This window comes from Corvus kubaryi, unplaced genomic scaffold, assembly GCF_017639235.1.
Source record: "Corvus kubaryi isolate FWS band 111438036 unplaced genomic scaffold, C.kubaryi_AGA036_p1.0 split3-73, whole genome shotgun sequence".
Taxonomy (NCBI): Eukaryota; Metazoa; Chordata; class Aves; order Passeriformes; family Corvidae; genus Corvus; species Corvus kubaryi.
In genome coordinates, this window is record NW_024582091.1 from 43,197,211 (window position 1) to 43,221,271 (window position 24,061).

The 24,061-nt window shown below is 42.0% G+C and overlaps 1 protein-coding gene across 2 annotated transcripts in view; it reads left to right on the forward strand.

Moving 5' to 3' along the window:
- The first annotated feature begins 1,606 nt into the window (after window positions 1-1,606).
- The window catches only part of TXLNB (taxilin beta), a 36,335-nt gene continuing 13,880 nt past the window's right edge, over window positions 1,607-24,061 (forward strand). Inside the window, exons 1-6 of one of the 2 annotated variants that reach the window (XM_042017042.1) lie at window positions 1,607-1,834; window positions 7,156-7,572; window positions 9,512-9,603; window positions 13,405-13,575; window positions 19,124-19,318; window positions 20,953-21,072. In XM_042017042.1, coding sequence (XP_041872976.1) covers window positions 7,170-7,572; window positions 9,512-9,603; window positions 13,405-13,575; window positions 19,124-19,318; window positions 20,953-21,072 — 981 coding nt within the window. In that variant the 5' untranslated portion in view covers window positions 1,607-1,834; window positions 7,156-7,169. Of the gene's footprint in view, window positions 1,835-7,155; window positions 7,573-8,650; window positions 8,852-9,511; window positions 9,604-13,404; window positions 13,576-19,123; window positions 19,319-20,952; window positions 21,073-24,061 lie in introns of those variants that run through there. The other variant, XM_042017043.1, reaches the window with a different exon arrangement.

The following is a 24,061-nucleotide window of genomic DNA, read 5'->3' on the forward strand; positions in this document are numbered from 1 at the left end:
AGGAGCCCCTGACCTTGCAAGCTCACTCCTTTTCAGTATCCCTAAATCTGTGACTTCCTTAGGAACACTACCAAGCCACCACCAGTGTGTGAAAGAATTGGAAGAACTGATTTTCCCTTAAGACACAATGTCTGTGCACCCTCAGATCATAGGAGCTGCCTCTTCCAAGTATAGAAGTAAGACTAATGAGAAACCACCCCAAATATGAACTTTTTGCCCCATTGTCTCCACAAATATAGGAAGACCTTTAGTCCTCTCCCATAAAAGTCTGAGATGCTGCTAACATACAGACTATTTCTGAGCTGGTACTTCTTGATACTGAGCTGCCCAGTACTGCTTTCTCTGACATCCCTTGTAAATCAGGCACAAAGCATTTCTGGTTCCTCTGTTGCCATGGATTGGTTTGAAGGCTTAATCCAAATCATTGTAGTATACATTTGTTTTGCCACCTTTTGTTTTTCACTGGAGACCAAGTCCCATTTCTCTTCTCATAGCCCTGGCTCCACTTCCAGTACCAGGCTTTCTTTCCTCCATTGTTTGCATATCTGTGCATTAAACTGACCTACATCTCCTTCTAGGGAGTGGGTAGCAGATGGTGCTTAGGTGATATGGCATCTCAAGATGGTGCTTGAATGGCTTGTGGGTCACAGACGTGGGAAATGCTGGTTGCTGCATAAGCAGCGCACAGCTGAGCTCCCTGGTGAGTCTCTGCTTGTTTGTATCAACAACTTTGGGCCAATATGAGCCAGCATGGTCATATGCAGAAAGCAGGTCAGGCAGGTTATCTTGGCAGCAATATTTGTTTGGGAGCTGATGGGATCAGGGGGGAAGCTACACCAGTCACCTCCTTCAGCACTTCTGCCTTAATGGAGAAGTTGGTCAATGCAGTGGAGGAGCCCCATGGCGGCTGGCTCTGGAGCACTCATCCTGTGAGGGGTGGTTGGGTGTTCAGCCTGGGAAAGCTTTGGAGGAGATTATCAAGAAGATAGAGACAGGCTCTTTATAGGAGTGTAAAGTGGGAAGACAAGAGGCAATAGGCACAAGCTGGAACAAGGGAGGTTAAGGCTAGGTAGAAAGAGAAACTTTTTCAGTGCCCTGACAGGTCAGATAACAGGCTTCCCAGGGGGGCCATGCAGTCTCCATCCATGGAGGTTTTAAAGACTAATTTAAAGCCCTGAGAGACCTCATCTGAGATCACAGCTGAGCTTCCTTCAAACAAGAGCTTGAGCTAAAGACATCCTGTGGTCTCTTCCAGCCAGTGAGCCTATGATTAAGAATCAGCCTGTTTTTAACAAATCCTGCCCAAATCCCAGGCTACAAAGGGCAGTCACAGCTGGGAGTTCACATTTTGGAAATCCGTCCCAGTCTTTGTGGTAGACACAGAAAAATTCGACCCACTTCGACCAATCCATAGTCAATACAGACAAATTTCACACAGCACAAGGCGTCAAGTCATTAAGGGATTAAGGCTTAAATTTGAAGGGTAGCAGCTGTGTAAGTTCCCTTCCTTTATTTTGTCTTTCTGAGGGCCCGAGTCTCTAATGTCTCGTGCTATCTGTGTCAGAGCAGGGAATAGCCAACATAGCTGGCTTACACTGCCAGCCAGCAGGCAGCTCCCCCATGCGCCTATCAGAGACAGTCCCCTGCACAGTGTGCACTCAGCCCCTGCACTGTCTGCTCCTCCTGTGTCATTCTGTCCTTCCCTCCTCACTTGGTCTTCCTGTCCCTCTCCCCTCAGTGGCAGGATTACAGAACCAGTGTCCTGTTGCTGGCGTGCCCTTGTCTGAGCTTTCTGCCTGACTTTTTTCTCTGCTCAGCTCTTCTCTTTGCTCCGGTAAGTCTGATGAACAGCTTCCTTGCTGTCACTGCTTGGTGGCATGGCACAAGGGCTTTAATGTAAGTACTTCCCTTTGGGACTGTCAACCCGCATTTTCTAGGAATAGCCCTAGGAAAAGTCTGGGCACCATGACATCTGAGGAAAACAGGGAGGTATCCAAGGTTGTTGGTGAAAGTAAGAAATGCTTCTCTTAAGAGTGATCAGAGAAATTTAAGATTACTTTCGTAGAGCTTGTGTTGAAGTGAGACTGGGGGCCATGGGTGGTCTGCTACAACAGTCAGTGATCAAGATTCAGGACATGATTCAGCAACGTGAGAGGTGAAGTAGGAGGCTTCAGAAAGCCTCCAAGTCTGGTTCTGAGCCTGTATGGAAGGAAACCTGCCATGAAACTTCCAAACTTTTGTTCAGTTTTGTGCTAGAAAATTGTGCATAAATCATAAAGCTATTCAAATGCGTGCTGATACAGCTGGTTTTATCATCACTTTCTGAAGTAACACATAGGGCAGTGTCTAGACTGTAAGAAGGTACTTGTATTTTTCTGGAGGATGATTGGAGCTACAGTAGCAGAGGCAATTCCAGAGTTTAATGTTTGCTGCTTCGAGGTGTCACTGCAGACCAATCTGGTGTTGTATGAGGATAAAAATTCAGATTTTATCAGCATATGTTGGCTGGTGCAAATATATGTAAAGCTTTGTTTTAGAGAAATGTGTGTGTATGTGAACTTAGAACATAAAGTGCTAAATACCATCACCCATTTTAGAAGAGCTTAAAATAGCTCCTGGCTGCAGAGCAGGTGCCATGTGTCCTTCTGCTGAATACATAGCAAAAGCTAAATATAGCCCAGTCTGTAAACCCTCTAGAAGTTCAAGCTGCAAGAAGGAAATCAGAAAGCAAATCCCATGAGAAGGAAGGGGAAGCACACTGTTTATAAAAGATAAACAAAACTCTGTAACAGTCTCCAAGGCAGCCTGCAAGAGAAGCTAAGAAGAAGATGCTTAACTTGTGTTTTGGTCATGCCAGGAGGGTGCCTGGGCAGCGGTGTTGGCTTCAGCAGTGCAAGAGGTGGGCTGGCACACCCCAGCACAAGAACAGTTCTCCTAGCAGCAGTGGAATGGCTACTGCAGCTCTGCTAAATCAGTCACTGGCCTTTGCCTACTGACCTTTTACTTTGGAAATGATGGCTGTTTTCAAGGCACAGTGAAGGCAAATTGTGCCATAAATGTGAAATATTAAGGGATATAGTTACCGACAAACAAACTTAGCATGTAACCAGACTGATCTGAGGCGTACGCCTTTTGCTGTTGCCTCTGGGTGCAGCGGTGGCTATGCTGTGTGCTCAGCTATGCTGAAATCTCAGTTTCTGTCCTGGGTTTTCCCAAGTTCTTAACAGAGGAAGAAGGAGAATGGCAAACAGTCTTTCTCACAGTGGGGAGGCAGCAGCACCCTTGGGGGTGTTTCCTGCTGAGGGAGAGGAGGACCACAGCAACTATTTGTATGCAGCAACTACAAGTGCCAAGTTTCCAGCCAAAACACCAGGGCCAAGAAAGGTGCTGATCTCACAGCTGTGGAACAGTTCCAGGATTTGGGAATGCAGGAGGAAAAGAGTAAACAAGATGCAACGCTCAGACTCAATCAGACTGGTCAGTCTTCCCCCTCGCCATGAAACAGGATAAGGCTGTGTTGGAAATTCAGGTGCCTGGAGGCAGCAGTAGTGGTAGTAGGAGTTGCACAACTCAAGAGGTGGGTAGTCAAAAATTGGGCAAGTCTGAAAAACCAAGGAATTCCTCTTCTGGACTCAGTCACATAATTTTTAGGCATTACTGTGTTTAAGATAGCATATAATGTAAACACTTTGGGTCTTGCTGAGATTGACACCAAAAGTCTTTTATGGCCTGATAAGGGAGAATTCCTTATGTGCATCAAGATGAAGCAGGCTAGAGCACAAGGGAGAACTGGGGCCAGCTGCAGTAAAATCTCCCAGCATCAAAGGCTGTAAGCAGGCAACTCTCAGATGCTATGTCTCCCTCAGCAGAAATTGCAACGCTGTGGAAGCTGTTGTGCAAAACAAGGTAGAGAAATCTTCACAAGGATTGTGTTTGTTCTGGAAAGCGGTTATCAGACCTCTGGTTTAGCCTGAAGAAGAACAAAATAAAACATTAGTAGAGTTATTTGTGTGTGTAAATAAAACCTCCAGTATGACCCAGCAGATGGGCACCTTTAGGTTAGAAGTTCATTGCTGTGTATTTCTAGGTTTCCTGCCTCCTTACCCTTCTGGGCTGGTGAATGGAAACTCAGCAGATGTGAATTGCCATGGTTTCAGACTGATTATAACTAATCCCTTTCTAGCCAGGAATGTATGTTAGGGAAGATTTCCTGCAAGGCCAGCTTGTAAACATCTTGTGTTAGAACCTTGATTCTAAACGTCCAGTTTCTCTTTCATTCACCCATGTTTTTCCCTTGTTACTGAGACACACCATGCACACATCAATTGCCACTGTTGATTCAAAGCCTACTGTATTTGCAGACATGCTTTGTGATTCATGTAAGGGGAAACCTTTAGCCAGACAGTGCTACCACATGAGTGATGAAGTTGGGAGTTGGGAGGCAGCCAAGGGAGAGAGTTGGGGTGCAGAGAGAACATCGACTTGAGCCTACTTACAAGGAAGGGGAGATAGAAAAGAAATTAAAATTTGGAAATGGAGCATTTTGCAATCCTGTTCTCCCTCTGTGATGAACATATTACAAAAACAGCTATTTTAAATTGGAAATATACTTTATGAGAGTTTTATTCTGCCTAAACAAGAGCTGGTAGTCCTGGGTTTTCTAGCTGATTGATTGCCAACTGCCAATTAGCTCAAATTAATGATTGCAATAGTAAACACTAGCCTGAACATGTCAGAGATAAACACATATTCTACAGAGCATCTAGCTTAGCCTTTACAATACTCTTACTGACCTTGAATTAGTTGGCAGTCAATTAACCCTAGTTTAAAAAGAGCACAAACAGGAGGGTAACATTCGTGCTATCTGGAATTATTTACCCAAATTGCACATAAAGGGTCTAATTTTTCAATGTAAATTAAACTCAATATGACATCAGATAGATATAATTTTACAATCATTTTGCAGTGATATAATGACTATGCCACAAGGAGTAAGGAAAGAACGGGATGCAATTGTGCAACAGGTCTGTGAGACCAGGTCCAAATGCATTCCTGAGCCATTTCTGCTGGCAAGCTGTATCTCTGGGAGGATTGCAGGGGCATGGATTTATAGCGAGCACTTCCTGAGCCCCACTCAAGCACTTCCTGAGCCCCACTCAAAGCTTTCAATTATTTGCTTGAGAGATGATAACTTGTTTGACTATCTTATCTGCAAGCCTGGTCATATAGCTAGAAAATCAAATCTTGAAAAATGTTGCCTTAGTGATGGCCATCACTGCACTTCCAAACATCACTTTGACTGCGGAGGGTTTAATAACACCAAGTCATTTATTACAGTAAATGACATCTCTCTTATCATATAATGCCTTTGGCCATGTTAGTTTACAATTTTGAAAGCTGTAGAAATTTAGACACTATAGAAAATATATGTTACAGCCTGTTTGAACAGAGAACAAAATGCTTCCCAGTTAGCTCCGTGTTTTCAAAGCAAGTTGTCTTTTAAAAAATAAGAAAGCAACCACTTCAGATGCTGGAAAGAACCAACCAAGCAAGCTTCTTCCCTTCTTCCTTCCACACTGGCACCATAGTAAATCATATCATTAAAGAGAGGAACAAAAATCAGTCTGGAAAAGAGAGAGAAAGGACTTGTGGCTGGAAAGAGTACAGAATTTGCGGTCAAGCAGCAGTGGGGGCTAGTTGCAAAGCAAGGCCCAGCTGTGCACCCCACACCCCTGCACTACTTCCTGAGGGCAACACAGAGGTGCCAGCATCCTCTCCCTCTGAGAGGGAAGGGGCCTTCACTACTCTGAGTTTTCCTGGTGCCCAGGATGCTCTTGCTGACACCCTCATTGCCAGGTCCTGGGTAAGCCAGAGCAGGAACATAGGTACACTGGGGGCTCTGTATTTGCCTGGCTAAGTGCAGCTGCTCAAAAATGCAAGAAAATGAAAGCTTCCCTTTGCAAACTGGGAATAAATTAGCTGAAATTTGCCCCATAAAACACCACAGACTATCAAATTATGTTGTGTGGTTGATTTTATTTCACTGTGATTTATTCTGTATTTTTTACTTTGTCAAAGAAGCGGTCAGCCACATGCAGCAAGTACAAGAGAAAGATGGTTTAGAGCTGTTTATCTTATTCTTTGCTGTTATTGTGATGGTACCAAACCACGTCTCTTGTAGATCAAGCACCATGCTGGGCTTTCCAAGGACACAGAGCAATTTTTGGTGCACCAATTTAATTTAAAATATTTTTCATGATTGTTGGAACCCTGGGTTTAGAGAATTTAGGTTTCTGGGATAATAATATATATATTTGTGACAATATGGAGGATTTGGAGTGTGGATCTTCTTCTTCTTCTTCCTTTCTCCTTTCTCCTCCTTCTTCACAAATCTAGGGGTTCTGTTATTGGATAAAAAAACCCGCAGTGCAGATCATGAAAGGTTAGTTATTGGATTATAAGTAAAAACATACTACTTGGTATTTCATAATTGGTTGATTTAGGCTTTAAAAGGCCTTGAAAGTTAGAACTCGGGGCCATTTTCCACCCTGCCAACTAAGAGGCACATCCAATGCAGCTGTATTATAGATAGGATATAATAAACAACTAAGTCCGAAAAAGAATTCTCGGTCTCCTGCGTTTTAATTCAAACTCTGAGGAAAAGAACATGAGATTCAGAGGGAAAACGAAAAAACAGAAAATTAACATGTGATTATTGACTTAAGATGTGCCAACAGGAGAGAAACTGGAAATGAAACATGCAGCTCTGAAGTGAAGCATCGGTAGCCAGCATTGCAGGTAAACAGATCAAGAAAAGTAAACATGTGGCAAATAGTGTATGAGGGAACGAAAATGGTATAAGCGACTGGGGTGTCATTTCATGTGTCATTGCTGGCAGTAGGAATAGGAGGTTTTCATTTTTAAATGTTAGATTTGGGTTTTCTCTTGGAAAGTATGTAATTTGCTTTTCTCTTTGCAGGCAAATCACCTTGGTTATTTATCTATGTGTGATATATTTGTCAAGGCAGAGCCAATGGATAAGCTGCCATCCCAAATTTCACACAAAATCATTCACATGCTGGCCAAGTTTTAGGAACAGCTTGATGACTAATTCTGTATACCTGTAAATTAACCCTCCATTTGTTTTTTTGTCAGATACTGCACCAAGCATGGAGAATGAACAGTCTTCCACCTCACCCGGGCAGGACATCCAAGGGCAGAGTGGGGACAAACCTGCCCCTGGCCTGCCATCCCCTGCTCCAGCCCCCATGGAGCAGACAAGCACGTGGCCCAAAGCAGCCATGTGTGACATCTCAGAGGAGCTGAGCCGGCAGCTGGAGGACATCATTAAAACCTACGGGTCTGCCACAAGCCTGATGGAGAAAGAAAGCACTGCTACAGGAACCGACAGGCCTGAGAAGGGAGAGCCAGGCAGCTTGGAGGATGCAGAGTATGAAGATGGAATTGAGGAGAGTGAGAAAGAGAAGCCGGCTCCTGGGGATGCTTCCAAAGCAAAGGAGCTCAGTGGCAACAAGGAGCAAAAGCTGGAGAAAAAAATCCTGAAGGGACTAGGCAAGTATTTACATAGTCACACACCCCTTCTGCAAACTCAAGTAAGAACTCCCTGGTCCTTGCTTTTCACCATGTTAAGTTTCTGGTGTGGATGATAGGGATCTACAGCTATGCTGAAAATTACAGTGACCCTTACAACTTTTCTGTAACTGATCATTATTTTTGGCATTACCCAATATGAAGGCTATATCAGATATCAGTCCTTTAAAAATAAAAGTTTAGGATTCTATCACACAACACTGATGTACTACTGGGCCACCCAAACTGGTCAGCCAAAGCTGTCAGTCCGATGACACATTGCACAAAATCTCTTTTAGATGAAGGAAAACCCAGCCTCTCATTTGTATCTCAGTGAATGTTTTCTTGTCCTGTCTCCTCAGGTATGACTACTCACAGGTCACAACAGTAATAATGGTGCTACTATGTGGCATGGCAACCTGCAGAATAAAGTCACTGTCATGCCCAGGTTATTTTTCATTTAGCAAACCCCTGGACTCATCATATAATATATATGAAATAAGCCAATACATTTATTCTCTAATACCTCAGCCCTGGCAGGGCTGTTAGTTGAGCTAGAAAGAAGTCTCAGCAAGTTTTTGTATACATGTACTTTCTGCTGGGCAGCCACTAGAGAGCAATGTAGTTACATCCCAATCTAACATGCATATAAATTATTTCCCTTCCTACATTTAACTCCGGCCAATCTTCAAGTCTCTCCTTTGCATGAAAACCCAAACCGAAATGCAGACTAAGCCTGTGAAGAAATCACCACAGGACATTCTTACAAACAAGGAACTAAGCATAGGACAGAGCATGGATGTTTTTCTCAAAAATTCTTTGAATGTCCAGAAGAAAGTTCCTCAGTTTCTATTGCCTTGGCTTTGGTGCAGTTACTGGTACCTCAGCAAGCTCAGTGAAAACCCTACCAAAACACAGTTCTCCACCTGCACTTGTGACGGTTCACACCAGCATATAATTTTAGTTCACTTCAACTTATTTGTGCTGATGCTGTAGAGAGAACTTAGTGTGAAATAAAGGATTTTCTCCATAGACAGTACTCCTGGACTGCACTAGACTTGAAGAAGAAAAAGTCCAGCCCAAAGCAGAAGGCAAATTCTGTCTCACAGCCTTGGGAAAGAGGAGCATTTGGAAAAGCATGTCCAAGCCCCTGGGACCACCAGCAACTATATCTCCAGGGACATCAGGGACGCTTTGTACTTGATGAACAATCAATGCTCAAGATTCTGCTTGTACCTGGGGCCGAAATGAAAACCAAGAGGTATCAGAGAAGAAGTAATACCTAATTGGCTGTGCAGTGATTTAGCTCTGCACACCCAGGGAGTTATTAGGCTGTCTCTGGTATACAAGCTCTCTTCACTACATCAGGGAACTGATTTACACCAGTATCACATAGCCCAGACCTGGCTGGCAGTTTCTACCACTCTCTGATTGTTTACTTCCATACCATAGTCTCCATATCTGACTTAATATTCCTGATGTCTTGTGTGGGTTGATCAGCAAAGGAGCTGAGTACACCAGATTTGATCCACTTTCACTTGCAAAGAGATCTGTTCCTGAGCCTTTGGGGTCCAGGCCTTTTCTGTCCTATTTCAGTCAAATGTGCCATGTGTCTGACCTAATCATATTGCAAAAACATTGAATGACAATGAGATTACACAGGACAAAAGCATTCCACAGACAATGATTTCGCTAGAAGAAAGCACATTACTGAGGTCTGAAATGGAGGAAAGTTCTAGCATGTTTGTTCTTATGGGGCAAAGACAAACCCAGAAATTTATAGCAAAAATTATTCCTTTCTTTCCAAAGTGCCTCATTTCACCCTGTGTTTTTACAGATGCATGCATCAAACAACCAATTTCATAATAGTACATCAGCTACAAACCACCTCTAGCATCAAATCTGTTTCTTTTTTTCTAAGGAAAAGAAGCCACCCTACTGATGCAGAGTTTGAATAAGCTGAATACTCCAGAAGAGAAGCTGGACCTGTTGTTTAAGAAGTATGCAGAGCTGGTTAGTACTGCACTGGCTCTTTTCTGTACGAACTGTCTATACAAGAAGGTATAAAAAATACATGACATGCAGCGTGGTCAAACCTCATGTAGCAGTAGTGTCTGTCCTGATAAGTGAATCCCAGAACAATTGTCATGGTCAGATAATTGTGGGTGAAAAAGAGAAAAAAAGTTAAAAGTGAGGAAAACAAGACTTAGGTCAAAAAGTTGATAAGACAGAATATTTGTACTTTAAGGCAAATCTACCAAACTGACCCACACTGGAGACTGGTGTCTAGACTCCTGCCTTCACCTCCTGCAAGGAGTTTTGCATGCCTCTGTTGTGGGTATTGCTTTAAATTATGTATTGGTGATTTCATCAAAATGAAAATACTACAGGACTTAGTATAAAGCTTCCTATATTAGGAAGCAGATAATAGACAACTGAGACTACTTGTAAGAGAAGCCACAACACAATGAAATAAAGAGTCAAAGCCTCTGCCACCATAATGTCACCCCTGTAACAATGCCACCTACTTGACTGTTCTTCCCGCACTTAAGATGGGTTATTTCCAGATGAAGGGATTTTTTTCTGTGTAGTCAAAGGACTATATGACCATAAGATGTGGAAATCTTACAAATGAAAAGGCTTCAGCATTTTACACTTTGTGGAGTGCTGAAAAATGTGTGAAGCAGAACATGAACTCTGTAATTGGTTTTATGCACAGATGTGTCCATGTCTCATCATAATGTGAAGCGAAGTTTAGCTGTCACTTTTTTCATGTAAAATCCTCTGATTTCATAAATTTGGCTCAGGCTGTTCATAGTTTATCTCATGCTTAAAGGGACTTCATGCTCACGGATTAACTGAAATAGGTCTTCTTCCTCTATAGAGTACTCTCCACTGCATTCAAATGGCATTGGAGTACTGTATAAAACAGAGGCCATATTGCCAGTAGCCCATGCAGGAGAAAGATGCTAAAACAAAAATACTGAACACTTGTTTCTGACATACTGTGCAATGTCACTAAAATAAATCATTCAGTAAATACAACTAAAACCTTGTTGAAGACAGCCTTACCCTGCTCACTCAGAGCAGCTGAGGGACACAGTGTGATTTATGGCTTGTCAGCAGTTGGCTGTAGCTGTGGCTGCTCTCCCTGCTCCCCCTTGTCCATCCCCATCACACACTTCAGATCACGTCTTGTTTTTGCTGAGTTGTTTTCCAGCCAGATCAGCTCCCTGGTCTGGTGAGCTGTGTGGTGACATAAACACTTGTTGCAGTTCAGCCCAAGGGAAGGTGTAGCTGTGTGACAGATGTGCTAGCAGTGGCTTCCCCTGCTTTAGGTAGTGCTGGGGCTGACTGTGGCTGCAGAGGTTCCTAGTCCTCGGGTCCCAATGCAGCACCAACCCTTCCCCACAGTCACCCAGCAATGTGTTATTTCCCTGCCAGCCCATGCCCTGGCCCAGTCCGTACGACTGTGTGCACACAGCAGGCTGGAGCAGGGGCAGGTGAAGGTAGAAGCCATGCCAGCGGGGATGGGGAAGCAAGACAGCGCAGCCATTTGGGCACAAGCTCTGCCACGCTACTCGCCAACAGAGAACACTTCATTCATTAAATCCAGTGTATTGGGTTAGTAAAGCAGACTGTGGTTTACTACAGCTTTTGCCTACAAACAGCTGTTGCAGAATTGTTTGTAACTGGCTTATTCTTAGAGGTCTTGAGAGTATCAGAAGTGCTGGGTGGGTGCAAGAACATTATGCTAATAAATATGAGCTCTGTCACTGTCTGCAGTGGAATCAAGATAAAACCTTTTTTTCCTAAATTGACTGTTTATTTCTCTAGATCAGCTTTCAAAAATCATAATTCCTTCTATTTGCAGTTAATTTTAGCTTCTATTTCATTAATTATTCTTAAAAAATTATCACTGGGGACCCTTTTGGCATTCCTATTTACCAGTGAATTGCCTTTTTCAGTGCAAAAGTAACACCATGTCTTAGATATTCCTAAGAACTTTGAAATATAAGTTTCCAGTGCACGTAATACTAATGGGGAAACAAAAAGCAAAAAATGCTTGGAAAACTTCTCATATCATGATTAAGACCGACTTTCTTCTGAGCCCCCTACCTCAAGCACAGTTTGAGTGAATCATGTGAAATTTGGATAAATCATTATCCACTGAGCACAGGCTGTGCACGCAAAATGTGAAGCAAAAAGAACACTTCTTATGTTTTTCAATGGAAAGGGGAAGTGGACAAAAACAAGCTTATGAAGGAAAAAAATCTCAGCCTTAATTACAGAAATGTAATTTTTTTCCTACAATACTAGAAAAATTATTTCAGCTAGTGCAGCTTGATTAGATGCAAAAGCCCTTATTGTGATCTACAGGAGTAAAAATAGACAATGCACATGTTAAAAGTTGGACATAAACTGTAAATATACTCCAAGCTGGTGAGAGCATTGTTTTGTGGTACACTTAGCTGTGATTTGATTACTAATACGCAGAGCTCTCTACTGTAAGCATAAATTTCTGAACATCTGCAAAAAACAGACGAAAGGGTAAAGTATGATGCTGTTGACTGTCTTGTTAGAGCCCCACATCATTCCCCAGTGGTCACAGACTTTCCCAGTCATACTGGGGTTAATAATTAGTACAAGTGGTACCATATTATTAGATAATGTAGTCTTAACAGCAACTGTTATTAAGGTTTGCATGTTTAAGCTCATGTGCTACTGTTTTTCAATCAGAAAACATCTGGAATTCAGAAATGCCTTGCAATGTATGCACACCTGTGATACAGTGAGGAGGATTATTGTGTGTTGGAACAGGAGATGAAATCATTAAAAGCTTCAGAGGTGAAAGGGTTCTTTGACCTTACCATTAGGGTGTTAATTTACAGTACAGGAATTTTTTTCCAAACATCCAGTGATAAACATGTATCAAAAGAAATGACCAGACTGTGCAGGGATTACTATTAGCAATTTTGTTGCTGGTCCACTTTGCCCCCTCCAAATACACCTGTCTCCCTACCAGCCTTCTAGGGGAGGCAGGAGCCATGCACCTACAGAAGAGCAGGCTCCCAGGGGAACATCAGGGACTGTCCGTGTTTCCTCCAGGAATTACATGGACATAAAGAGCCCAAAAGAGGTTTGATTCACCATGACCCACCCCCACTGATGACAAGACCTCCAGAAACACAACTGATAGATGCTCCCACATGGTCCTGTGAGCCAGGGGAGCCTGACAAGCACATGTCATTTTGGGAAACTCTTCCCTGAAGAGAATTCTCCTTGATCAGCAACAAAGCCCCCACACAAACAGCATTCCTGGTCTCCAGAACCTCTTTTGTTGTTTTTTCCAGCAGGTTCCTGGGTATTTAGGAAACTTCTTCTTTTTCAGGAAACTGTAAAATAGAGTGAGCAACTACTGTATTACCTTATGATCTGGAGAAATCTCATCACATAAAGCACTACTGACTGCTCTAGTTCCAAATGTTGAAACAAAAATAAAAACCTCCCAGATGTCCTTCAAAGAAATTCAAACCAAAGAAGGAAGAGCTAAAATGGTGTGACAAGAGTGTTAAAAATTATATTCACCCACCCACAGTACAGCATACTTGGGACTGTTGCAGCAAGCAGGCTTGGGAGTGTCCAGGTTCCTCTCTCCTCTCCCATTAATGCTGGTAAATACAAATCATTTCCTAAGAGGTTAAGAGAGTGTGAAGACTTTCCCCAAACCAAAAGAGCTCATTTTCTTTTCTTTTCTATCCCTCTTTGTTTCATTTTAATCAATTTCCCCATTTTAATCCCCATTTTGCCCAGCTGGAAGAACATCGTGCCGAGCAGAAAAAGCTGAAGTATCTACAGAAGAGGGAGGCCCAGATCACCAAGGAGAAGGACCAGTTGCAGAGTGAGCACAGCCGAGCCATCCTCGCCCGCAGCAAGCTCGAGAGCCTGTGCCGAGAGCTCCAGAGGCACAACAAGAACCTCAAGGTGAGTGGGAGCCTTATCACAGTACCCAGTGGTGGGGGGGAAGAAGATGTTGACACCTTCCCATTTCCCTCTAGTGCCAAATCAAAGAGAATTTTACATCTTCACAAGCAATATATAATTATATATACACTCTAATCTTGAAGTCCATTTACACCAAGACCCCTTTATTCCTCATTTGGAAATATCCCAGCACTTTTGGACACTGAGTTTGCCCACACTATCTCTATGCCCTCCTTGCATTATTAGAAGCTCAGTGCAGAGAAGAGCAGCAGTGCTAACAGACCAGGTCCCTCACAGTGCAGATGCAAATGCACATGCATGGACAGAATCACAGGAACACCAGCTTTGCTCCAGTGGACTCAGAGGAGGCTAGGGGGGGGGGTTTCATGTAATTCGAGCACTTGGACTTTTTCAAGTAATTTGTGAGGGTCAGTCAGTCGTGAGGTTTGCCTCATGACACCAAACGTCAAGACAGAAAGAATGCCAACATTATTTGTGGAAGTTGTTTGGATTACAAGAATCAGTTCAAAGAGGAAATTTTCAGGAGTGTCAAAAGGCTGGGATCCACATGCCATGTCTGCCAATTGCTTGGTGCATCATGCCATTTAAATGTGAAATGTATAATATGATTATGCTCCTTGAAAAAAATGTATGTTCAAGAAGCATATTTCTGTTGTGATTGTCCTTTTTTTCTGAGTGCATGTTAGTGATGGAGTTGGTATTAGTATACAAAAGGCCTCTGTTTGATCCATTCAAACCCTTTCTTTATGGCGATATAGTTATGTATAGAATTACACATTTGAACTGTCAGCAGCAAGAATTCTACCTGATATAACTTCTAGAAATGGTAATTCATTTTCATTCATTTCCACTGGCTCAGGAGTGGGCCTTCAGGGTCTTGCTCTGTCTTTCATTGTGTGCTGGTAAGAATACAGCTGGGAGAGGGAATAGGCACACATACACTCAAACTGTGCACTAGCAGAAGGATAAAAGCAGTTTAACAGATAGGGAAGCTAGCAGCAAGACTCACTGTGCTCAGTTATGGTCATGCAGAACTGGTAGTGAAAATTAAATTTGTGCTTGTCATTTGTATTAGACCTGAGCTATTTCTCTATATTGATCTACAGTGATTTACCAGGCCATCTGTGTGTAAAATCTTTCAAAAGAAATACAAGCCACTTTTAAAGTGAATTAAGAATACAGTGTATAGTGCTTTGCATAGCCTTAACTGATATTTCTAAACAAATCATATCAGTGCAACAAATCAGTGCAGACTGGGCTATAGAGAAAAAACTAGTTCTATTTGGAAAACATATTTGGAACAAATTTTGTTGAATTCCTCATGCAGTTTCCCAGCTACTTTATGCTTATGAATCTTACTACTAGAGAGAATGACTTTTTTCCTTTCTCTTTGTATATAAATACTTCATTACACATTTCATCTTTACAATTAGGAAAGTCTCTTTCCAATATCTTTTCACCTGTTGGACTGCTTTACTTTGTGACTAGGTTCTCTAAATAAATCTATAAATTTCAGACTCAGTTCTTATTTTTAATCTGTGTCTATTCCAGGTGAGCCAGGGAAGGTACCTGAGGTGATCTGGTATTAGGAAGAAGTGTTCAAATTTTCATCACGACTTTCTAAGAATTTGGAGACCTTTTAAAAAACCCAGAATACTGTCTTTCCTCTGGTTCCTGTGCTATCATTGTAGAAAAAAACCCAAAGTTAAATAAGACAGTAAGACTAAATACATTTGCAGAATGCATGAGGAATAAAGTAATAAACAAAGGCATTCATTATCTTTATCCAGTTTTGTCTCTCTAAGAATTTTAGCATAGTTCTTGGAATATTTGCCTTTATGCTTTAGCTCCTGGAAATCTGTGAATGTCCAGAAACTCATGTTCTATTTATTTGAGTGCAATTTTCTTTCACTTATGCCTGTACTGAGAGGGCCCAAAATCAGAAAATCCATCAAATGTTATTTTTAAAACCTGATGCTTAAATATTTTTATTTTGGTTTTGGCAGGACAGAGAAGCTGGTTCATAATTTTTTAGTTCTTGAGATTAGCACCTCTGATTATATTCCAAAACATGGAAAATAGAAACTAGGCAATTGTGTCATTCCAATAGCAAAGGAGAAACCTGGCCTGCCCAGATCAGAAACCCCCTCTGACTTACCATGTGGTACATTATATGCACATCACGTCATGTAAATGTCATCTTCACTCATCTGGTGTGTGGAATTCCCATTAACTGCAGATCCGTGCAGCCAAGTGGTGATGAATATGCAATGCAGAGCTGCATTGAAAATCCACAGGGCAGATCAAAGAAGAAAAATTTCTGGTTAGGACTGGATACCAGCCTCAAATTCTCACTTACATACAGTCCAGCTATTTTGATTATTTCCTTGCAGTTACACAGATGTTTAATTCTCCCTCCAAGAAAAACAGAATAAAGGTTTGTAAAATAGTGTAGTGTGTTCCCACTGCAATAAAGAGCAGCTCTGCTAAGAGCAACAGCAACTCATTTCTCTGCATGGAGTTTGTGTTCTGCCAATTATCTGACAGTTTGGTAGCTATTTAGCATCTTGTAGTGAAATGAGCATCTCAGGTCCCTCGTCCTTCCTGCCACCAGGCATTAAGCAATGACTTTCATACAAATGTCACAAAAGTCAACAGCTTCAGTTATGGGCTCAGCTCCAAACTGGCTCAGACCGTGGTGTCTGGGAATGAAGAGCACAGTTCATTGAAAAAAAGCATTCCTCATATGGAAAAAAGGCTGATATGGCTTCAGCAGACCAATAGTCTTCTGGAACTGCCCCAGAGAGGCACAAGAACAATTCCAGTGTCAATCACATTCTTCTATTTGCAAATAATCTCACATTCCTGTGCTAAATCCCAAACTGCAAAATATCCTGTCTTAATTTTAACAAGGTTTTACTCAATACATTCTTACATTCTTGGCAGCAAAACATGAGAGCAAAAGCAATATTGCACTAGGACACAAGAATATATGTTTGAAAGGGTAAACATGGAGTGCAAATGTTCAGAAGGGGCAGAGAAAAGAGAACAGGAGTTTATGGCTGGTCTCTGCACAGTGCTGTAGCCAGCTCCCCTCACCCACACCTACCCTTAATCTGTGGCTGGGATCTCAAGGATTTAACTAATGAGGGTCCCTGAGGAGCTCCCCAGGACACATACCCACCCCCCTCCCCAAGCAAACATCCTTCTCAAGTATATTTTTCTCCAAAGCAGAAGAGATACAGAGAAATACTGCATCCTGCAAATAAATGCTTGCTGGGTCAGTGTCTTTAACCTTGAATCTTTGTATTGTCTCTGTGCTCTGTATTGTATAATTTTTCTACCTCAGAAGAGCAGGAAATAAGATCTTCTGAGTAACACATGTACAAAGGGTTGGGTTTTTTACATTTGCATGATTGGTAGTCTCAGGATGTCTTTTTTCACCTTGTACTAGAACTGTTTGGTGTGACATACGCACAATCCACCTTTCTTCGTTTTATATTCATATGGACTTTTTCCTCTAGAGAGCTTTAAATCACAGTAGTGACATGTTATAACACTACTTGGTCTACTGAAACAAAATATTTTTGAGGAAGGATGTTTTGTAGCCATAGAAATAGGACTTCAGACATGCAAGTTCAATTTCTCACTCTGACTTCTGGAAGTGAAGCACCTTCTATCTGCTCAGGGCTTCACCTATGTAATGGAGAACTAAGAGGTATGAGGAGTTTTTTAAACTGTATATTAGAGATAAAATGGAGTTCTGACTTAACCAAAACTGCCTAGGAATTCAAGTTAAATTTGGAACAGTTTCAAACAAAAATAAAAAGGATGACATTGTTTGTGAACATACCCTTTCAAAAGAAATTTAAATGTTTCCTTTTGGTAATGCTAAAGGACTAGATTTAAAACATCTTCTGAGCAGTGTTTTTAACTTTACTTTGGAAGAGCATTCTCCTGCTAAAAAGATATAAACAAAAAATACCTACAAACCACTTAATTGTTGGTCAAGAAAAATGTTTCAAAATCATTCTCACCAGCTAAAAAAAAAAAAAAAATTGGAGAGCTTCTCTTTCATCTTGCTGCAAATTTTCCATGTGTCCAATTTCCATGCCATGTACTGAACCAGGACTCAACCCCCAAGTCATTTGCCCAGCTCCTCATGGAATTCTTCCTTCCTCTTAGGAGAGAGAGTCCTTCTGGGCTCACACTTTGTATTACTCTGTTTATGAGTATGCACACAGGTTCTTGTGTGAACTGCAGAGCACAGCAGGGCTCCATGGTGATTTCTGTGCACAAGGGTATTATTAATGGCTCCATTGTTTTTCTTCCATCATCCAAGGCGCTGTCATCTCTATAGCTCCCTGGACAGCAAAAGGACAAACATGCCCTACCTTGAAGAGCAGCTGTCCTAGATCAGGCTCGTGTTGTACATGCCAAGCAGAAATTGGGTCATCTGGTATTCACCTTGCTTTATGAGCAGGGCCTGAATCAACACCTGCTATGTCACATTCATGATACAAATTATACCTTATTAGAGTTGGCTAAGGCTTTATTCAAATATATTTATAGAAAATATCCATATGCAGTGTTATCAGAGATTTTTATGCAAATTACTATGCTACTTGAAACCTTATTAGAGTATGCTATTTGCATGCTGTGGAGTGAGTTCTTAACATGGTCCTGGCATGATTTGTAACTACAGCAGATATGGTCCTAGCCACTCTATATCAGGATTACATTCCCCAGAAGGGCAGACTGTCCTGGAAGAAAATGAGGAAGGAATAAAAATAGCCTGTATTTCTGGATGCAAAGCAATAAATCCAGATTCTTTCTGCATTGTCTTTCATATAAACAAATCCAAACCAGAACTTCAATAACAGGGAAAAAAAATAAATCAGAATGTCTGCTTTGATTCTGTAGGAAACAGCCCACAGGCTTTCCTTGATTCCACTAGCTAGTAAATTAGTGCAAATGTTCATGTCAGTTAAAAAGTTAGGGAAGGAAAATTGAGAAATTGGAAGAATTTCTTCAGAAAAGGATGGATTTCTCTTAAAAATTTAAATCCCAAAGGCCATGAATTTGATATGAAGATTCCTTGTTAGAAGGAGGCATTTTAAAGGGTGATTTTTTAATTCAGTTAAAGAGAATTTTGATAAAAGAGCTTTTGACTGCTTCCACTAAATATCTTCTTCCAAAGCAAAAGCTGTGATGCAGTATCATGAAGCAAGACATGCATGCATGTCCTCTCTTTCAGGCTTGCTTTGATCTGAAGCTCTGCTCTACATCCATCTTTATAAATGCAAATTCTTATTTCCCTAATTTTTTCAAAGCCACTGTGTAATTTGCTCTGTAAATTTAGAATCATGCCTAATGTTGGAGCAGATGAAAGCAAGAAAATCTCCAAAGAGGAGTGCAAACACATATAATCCTTCAAAGGGAAGCCTTATGCTACTCTGAAACAGTATTTTTCTGGAACTGCTCATTATGTCTCTCACTTACTCTGTTCTCTCCCATTTAACAACAGGAGGAAACAATCCAGCGGGCACGGGAGGAAGATGAGAAGAGGAAAGAAATAACTAATCACTTCCAGGGCACACTGAGTGAAATCCAGGCTCAGATCGAGCAGCAAAGTGAGAGGAACATGAAGCTCTGCCAGGAGAACACGGAGCTGGCAGAGAAGCTGAAGAGCATCATTGACCAGTATGAGCTGCGGGAAGAGGTGAGCAATGCCCTGGCTGCTGGCTGGGACACGCAGCACACCCGGCTGTCCCAGGGAAGGCAGGAAGCACGACCAGCAGCCTGGCCATTAGTGGAGTGTCTCACAGAGGTAACAAGGGCAGTCGCCACCAAGCTTTGCCCTCTGAGCAGGACTATGCCTGCAGCAAGCCCTCCGGTCTCTGCGGCTACGGAACTGTGTAGGACAGCGCCCTGCCCGTGGCAGCCACGGCAGCCTTGCCGCTGTGGGGAGAGGGGCTGAGGCACCCAAGCAGCAAGACGTGCCATCTGCCAGCCCCATCACAGCTCCCCCAAATCCCTGGGGACCTCCCCTAGCATCCCCTTCGTCCTTCCCACTAAGCTCCCACTGAGCACATCCCAGCTCCCATTTCTTTGGACAGCCTGTTCTGCAGGTGACAACAAATATATTTTGTTCCCTCCAGAAGCAGGTTGCTGAGAAGGGCTCTGATGTAAACTATTTGACCCCTCCCCCAAAGCAGAAAATTAGGATGACAGATACAGGAGACCCTTTGAATTGAAATAGAATTTTTTTGCAGGCAAAATGCTCACTAAGATGTAGCAGATAATAGATAGATGGGAAATTATTCTTTCTGTAAACATTGGAATTGGCCAGAAAATTTTGACACCAAAAAAATCCTCCAGTAAAATCCCAAACTAATGTTTTTTGTTTTTTTTTTTTTTAATGACAAACACTAACAAATATCACAATGGGTCTTTTTATAGTTTCTAAATATGTTTACTGTGAGACTCAGTGCAATCAGACAACATTATCATACTAAATAAAACATAAGTAATCTGTCTTTACAACCTGAAATTACTGATACAATACCTGCTTTTCCAAATCTGTTGAATCATGTATGAAGTCTTATACCAAATGAAGGAAATGTACACCCCTATCTTGTGGTATCTATGAGAAGAAAATGTGAACCGGAGGGACACACTCAGAATAATTGCTCCTATGAATTTTATCTGAGTGAATTAAGAGTGAAGAAGGCTATCAGCAACATTCATCTCCTGAAGGTCACCATGGAGGCAGATATTTTACAGGCTAGAGGAGGCCTCTGGTTTGCTTGGTCTGATCTCCAGATCCCCACTCATTTACTGTCACCCAGGCCTCCAAGCCCACACTGTGCAGGTGTGGCCAGACCAAAGGGGATGTCATGGGCTGTGCACATGCTCCCAAGTACTGCAGGTGCAATGTGTCTACACCATTGTCCACACTGTGGCTTAGATCCACCAGCCATTTAACAGCTCAGAAAAGGTGTGTCCCCAGCATATTTATTATCGATGAGCAATTATTTGATCTTCAGTCATATTAGATTATATTGATGACTTCATATGTAGACCCTAGAAGTGGCAAAAATGCTAACGCTTTTTTTTTCCTACAATAAATCAAAATTGATAATGTACACCAGTTTCCCTTCCCATGCTAATTCTGGCATAGTTTGTTCTTATCAGAGCTGTAATTTTTTAGCAATTGCAATAGATTGGGTGTCTTCTTGTTTTGCAATGTTTTTGCCATATAAGTGTTCCAGTAAATAGCTGTACATGTACGAGCATGAAGGTCTATGTAAGATAATTAAACCTGCACATTCAGCAGAATTTATTTTTTTACAGCACCTTGATAAAATATTTAAGCACAGAGAACTTCAACAGAAACTGGTGGATGCCAAGTTGGAACAGTCTCAGGAAATGATGAAGGAAGCCGAGGAGCGACATCAGAAAGAGAAGGAATATGTACCTATCCTTCTAATTTGTCTGTCTTTTATCTAACTTTAGGCCAAAACAAGCCCTGCATGCTATTTCAATAATATATTGGTTCTTCAGGTCCAATCTGGGCTACAGTAGCAGAGAAGTTTTTATAGCTACCATCAATGCTCAGTGCAAAGGAACAGCCTCTGGAAGGCTGCTTGCATTAGCATTAACAGTTTTAGAAGCACACTGCAGAGCAGTGGGTAAGAGCCCAGGCTGCTCCAGCTAGCTCACTGTTATTGTGCAGTTGGTGCATCGTGATGTTGGGTCAGGTGATGCCATTAGTTTTCAATTTTCTCTGGTATTTGATACTCCATCTCCCCACATGATAAATGCACACATCTAAACCATCAGAGAGGAGCCCAAGAATGTGGGATTGAAGTGAAATCCCCCAGATTCAAAGCCTCCCCAGGCATCCTGCCATGGGTCCAGTTTTGCCAGTGAGGAAGTCCACAGGAAGCACTTGATATGACAAAACCTCCCCTTCTCTGTTTACCTCCCTATATAGGTTTGCCAGTGCCTCTTTTAGGTGGGCAGCAGCTTTGTCTGCTCTTCCTCCCTTTCCGGTGGAGGGGACATCTCTAGCAAGGGGACAGGGAAAAACAGGTCCAGGAGGGATGTCCCTTGCAGGCACAGCTGTGATGGGAGGAGGACACTCCTCCATCTGTAGTCTCACACATTTTGTGACTCAATCAGACTAAAATTAATTTTCTCAGACTGCCTGGTATTTTCATAGCAATCCTCACATCTACAAAGGATCGGAGTTCAACGCTGGCACATGGTCCCTCTTCTCAGTGGAGGCAGCAGCTCTCAGAGGGAGTGACAGGCTCTCATTAGCTGGAAGAAAGCTTTAGCTTTCACTAGTCCTCCAGCTAGCTCAGGAGCAGCATGAGAGAGCTCTAAAGAGAAGACATTTCTTTTCCCATATCTGGGAACAGATCTATTAGCACAAGTCTGGCTAATGAGTATCTTAAAATATGGATGAAAATGTTGGGCTCTAAGCCCTGTGGTTAGGGCACAAGGGAAACACAGCATACACCTCTCACCAAAAACAGCCCATAAGAGCATTTATTCTCTTTCTCTACACTGATCTTGAAGCTGGAACACCCACTCCTGCTCAGCTTTACTCCCAGCTAAAGAGCGAGGGTAAAAAGGAGTTGGGGCTTCTCTGTGCAGATGTGCATATCACTGCATGACAATTTGTAGTCCAGCTGACTTATTCCATTTCACTCTGACACCTACATAAAGCCAAACCCCAAAATTTCATTCATAACCACTGATTCTTGGCAGATTTAAACTCCAGTAAACATGTCCAAGAAATCACTTACAATGGCAAGGCAAATATGGGCTTACTTTACTGCTGTCACTGGGAGTTCTGCTACTGAGTACCAGATTTCAGATACTGGGAGAAAAAACATCCTCAAAACAGAAGACATAAAAGACCAGGCATTGGCTCTGTGGAAAACTGGCATATGGTGTCAATGATCTTTCTTGCTGCACATCTCAGAACATGAGTTTTGGGGCTGCTTGTCACCTGTGATTGTCCCTGTTTTAGTCAAAACTTCTTTGTGTGCATTATCCAGAAATGCAGTTTTGGTATTTTCATTTCTCTTAAAGCACTGAAAGTCATCACTGTCTACAATTGGGAGTGGAAGATTTTCTTTTTGGCTTTGCTGTGTGTATGAAATAACAGGTTTGAAAACACACTACAAAACCTTTACACAGTGGGTGTATAATAGCATGCACAGTGTACAAAGAATATTTTTCCCATTGTCCAAATTAATGCTTAAAAATCCTGCCCTTGAGGTAAGCTGGTGATGTATGGCTAACATCACCTCCAAGCAAGGTAGATTTAGCTGCAGAACTTCAGGCCAAAAGCCATGCAATGAGTCAAGGCATAATTAAGCATGTCACGATTCATCACGGGTAGCCGAACACCCAGAGATCTGGCCTACACTTGACTCCCACCTCCATCCTATTGATGTGATCTTAGTCCCACCCACCCAGCTATTGTGCTAGGGTCTGTGGGAGTAATGTATATACATGTATGTATGAAATCAAGGTGCTTTTGATGGATTTTCTCACTCAGCTGTAACTCTCTCCAGCTCAGTAATGTGCAAAATTAGAACACTTTTCAGAACCTTTCTCTCCATAGAATTTTCTCATCCCTGTGCATGACCTTTGCTGCAGGATTTTGTAAATGTTCTTAAATGAAAATAATTGTATTCTTTTATCTATTTGATTACTCTTTGAAGGCTCACTTTGATGCTTTCCCATGCACTTCTTCCATGCGGGAATCTCTGCCCCCGTGCAAAACTACTTAATTTTTCAAATATTATTATGGGATAGGGTTAGGGTTAGGATTAGGTGCGTGGGGTTAGGGTTAGTTTTAGGCTTAGATTTAGGCAAGGAGAGATGTCCCCTCTTGCAGAGTTTGTACACCTCAAAAGGACCTCATTTCTTGCACCATTCACTCTACACATGCGTCAAAGAATGTGATTCTGAATTTAATCAGCAATGGCTCATAATATGGCTTTCACAAATGTCAACTTGACCAAAGGATGCAATTTTACCACCATCCTGGAACTGGTCAGCACTTCTTGGACATCCTCTCCCCCATATCAAATATTTTCAGCACTTCTAATACAAACTTTGATGTGCAATTAATTGCAGTTTAAAGTGTCTGAGGCTTTCAAGTATATGACTGCAAGGTATTGGTCAGATTTCTATATAATTGTAATTTACCAAGTCTGACAGCAAAAAAGCGAAGCTTCATTTTCACTAAGCCAGCCCCTGTGACTGTCTGGGCCTCCAGCAGCTATCCTAGCTCTAATAATAAATACAGTGTAGCATCACCACGCTTCACTAAAGTGCTGCTCTGTAAACACCACATGCAATATTTATTCATTTCTTGATACTTCAGCCTCCTTGTTACCACTTCATAGTCTATTAATAAATGTATCAGTTCTGACTC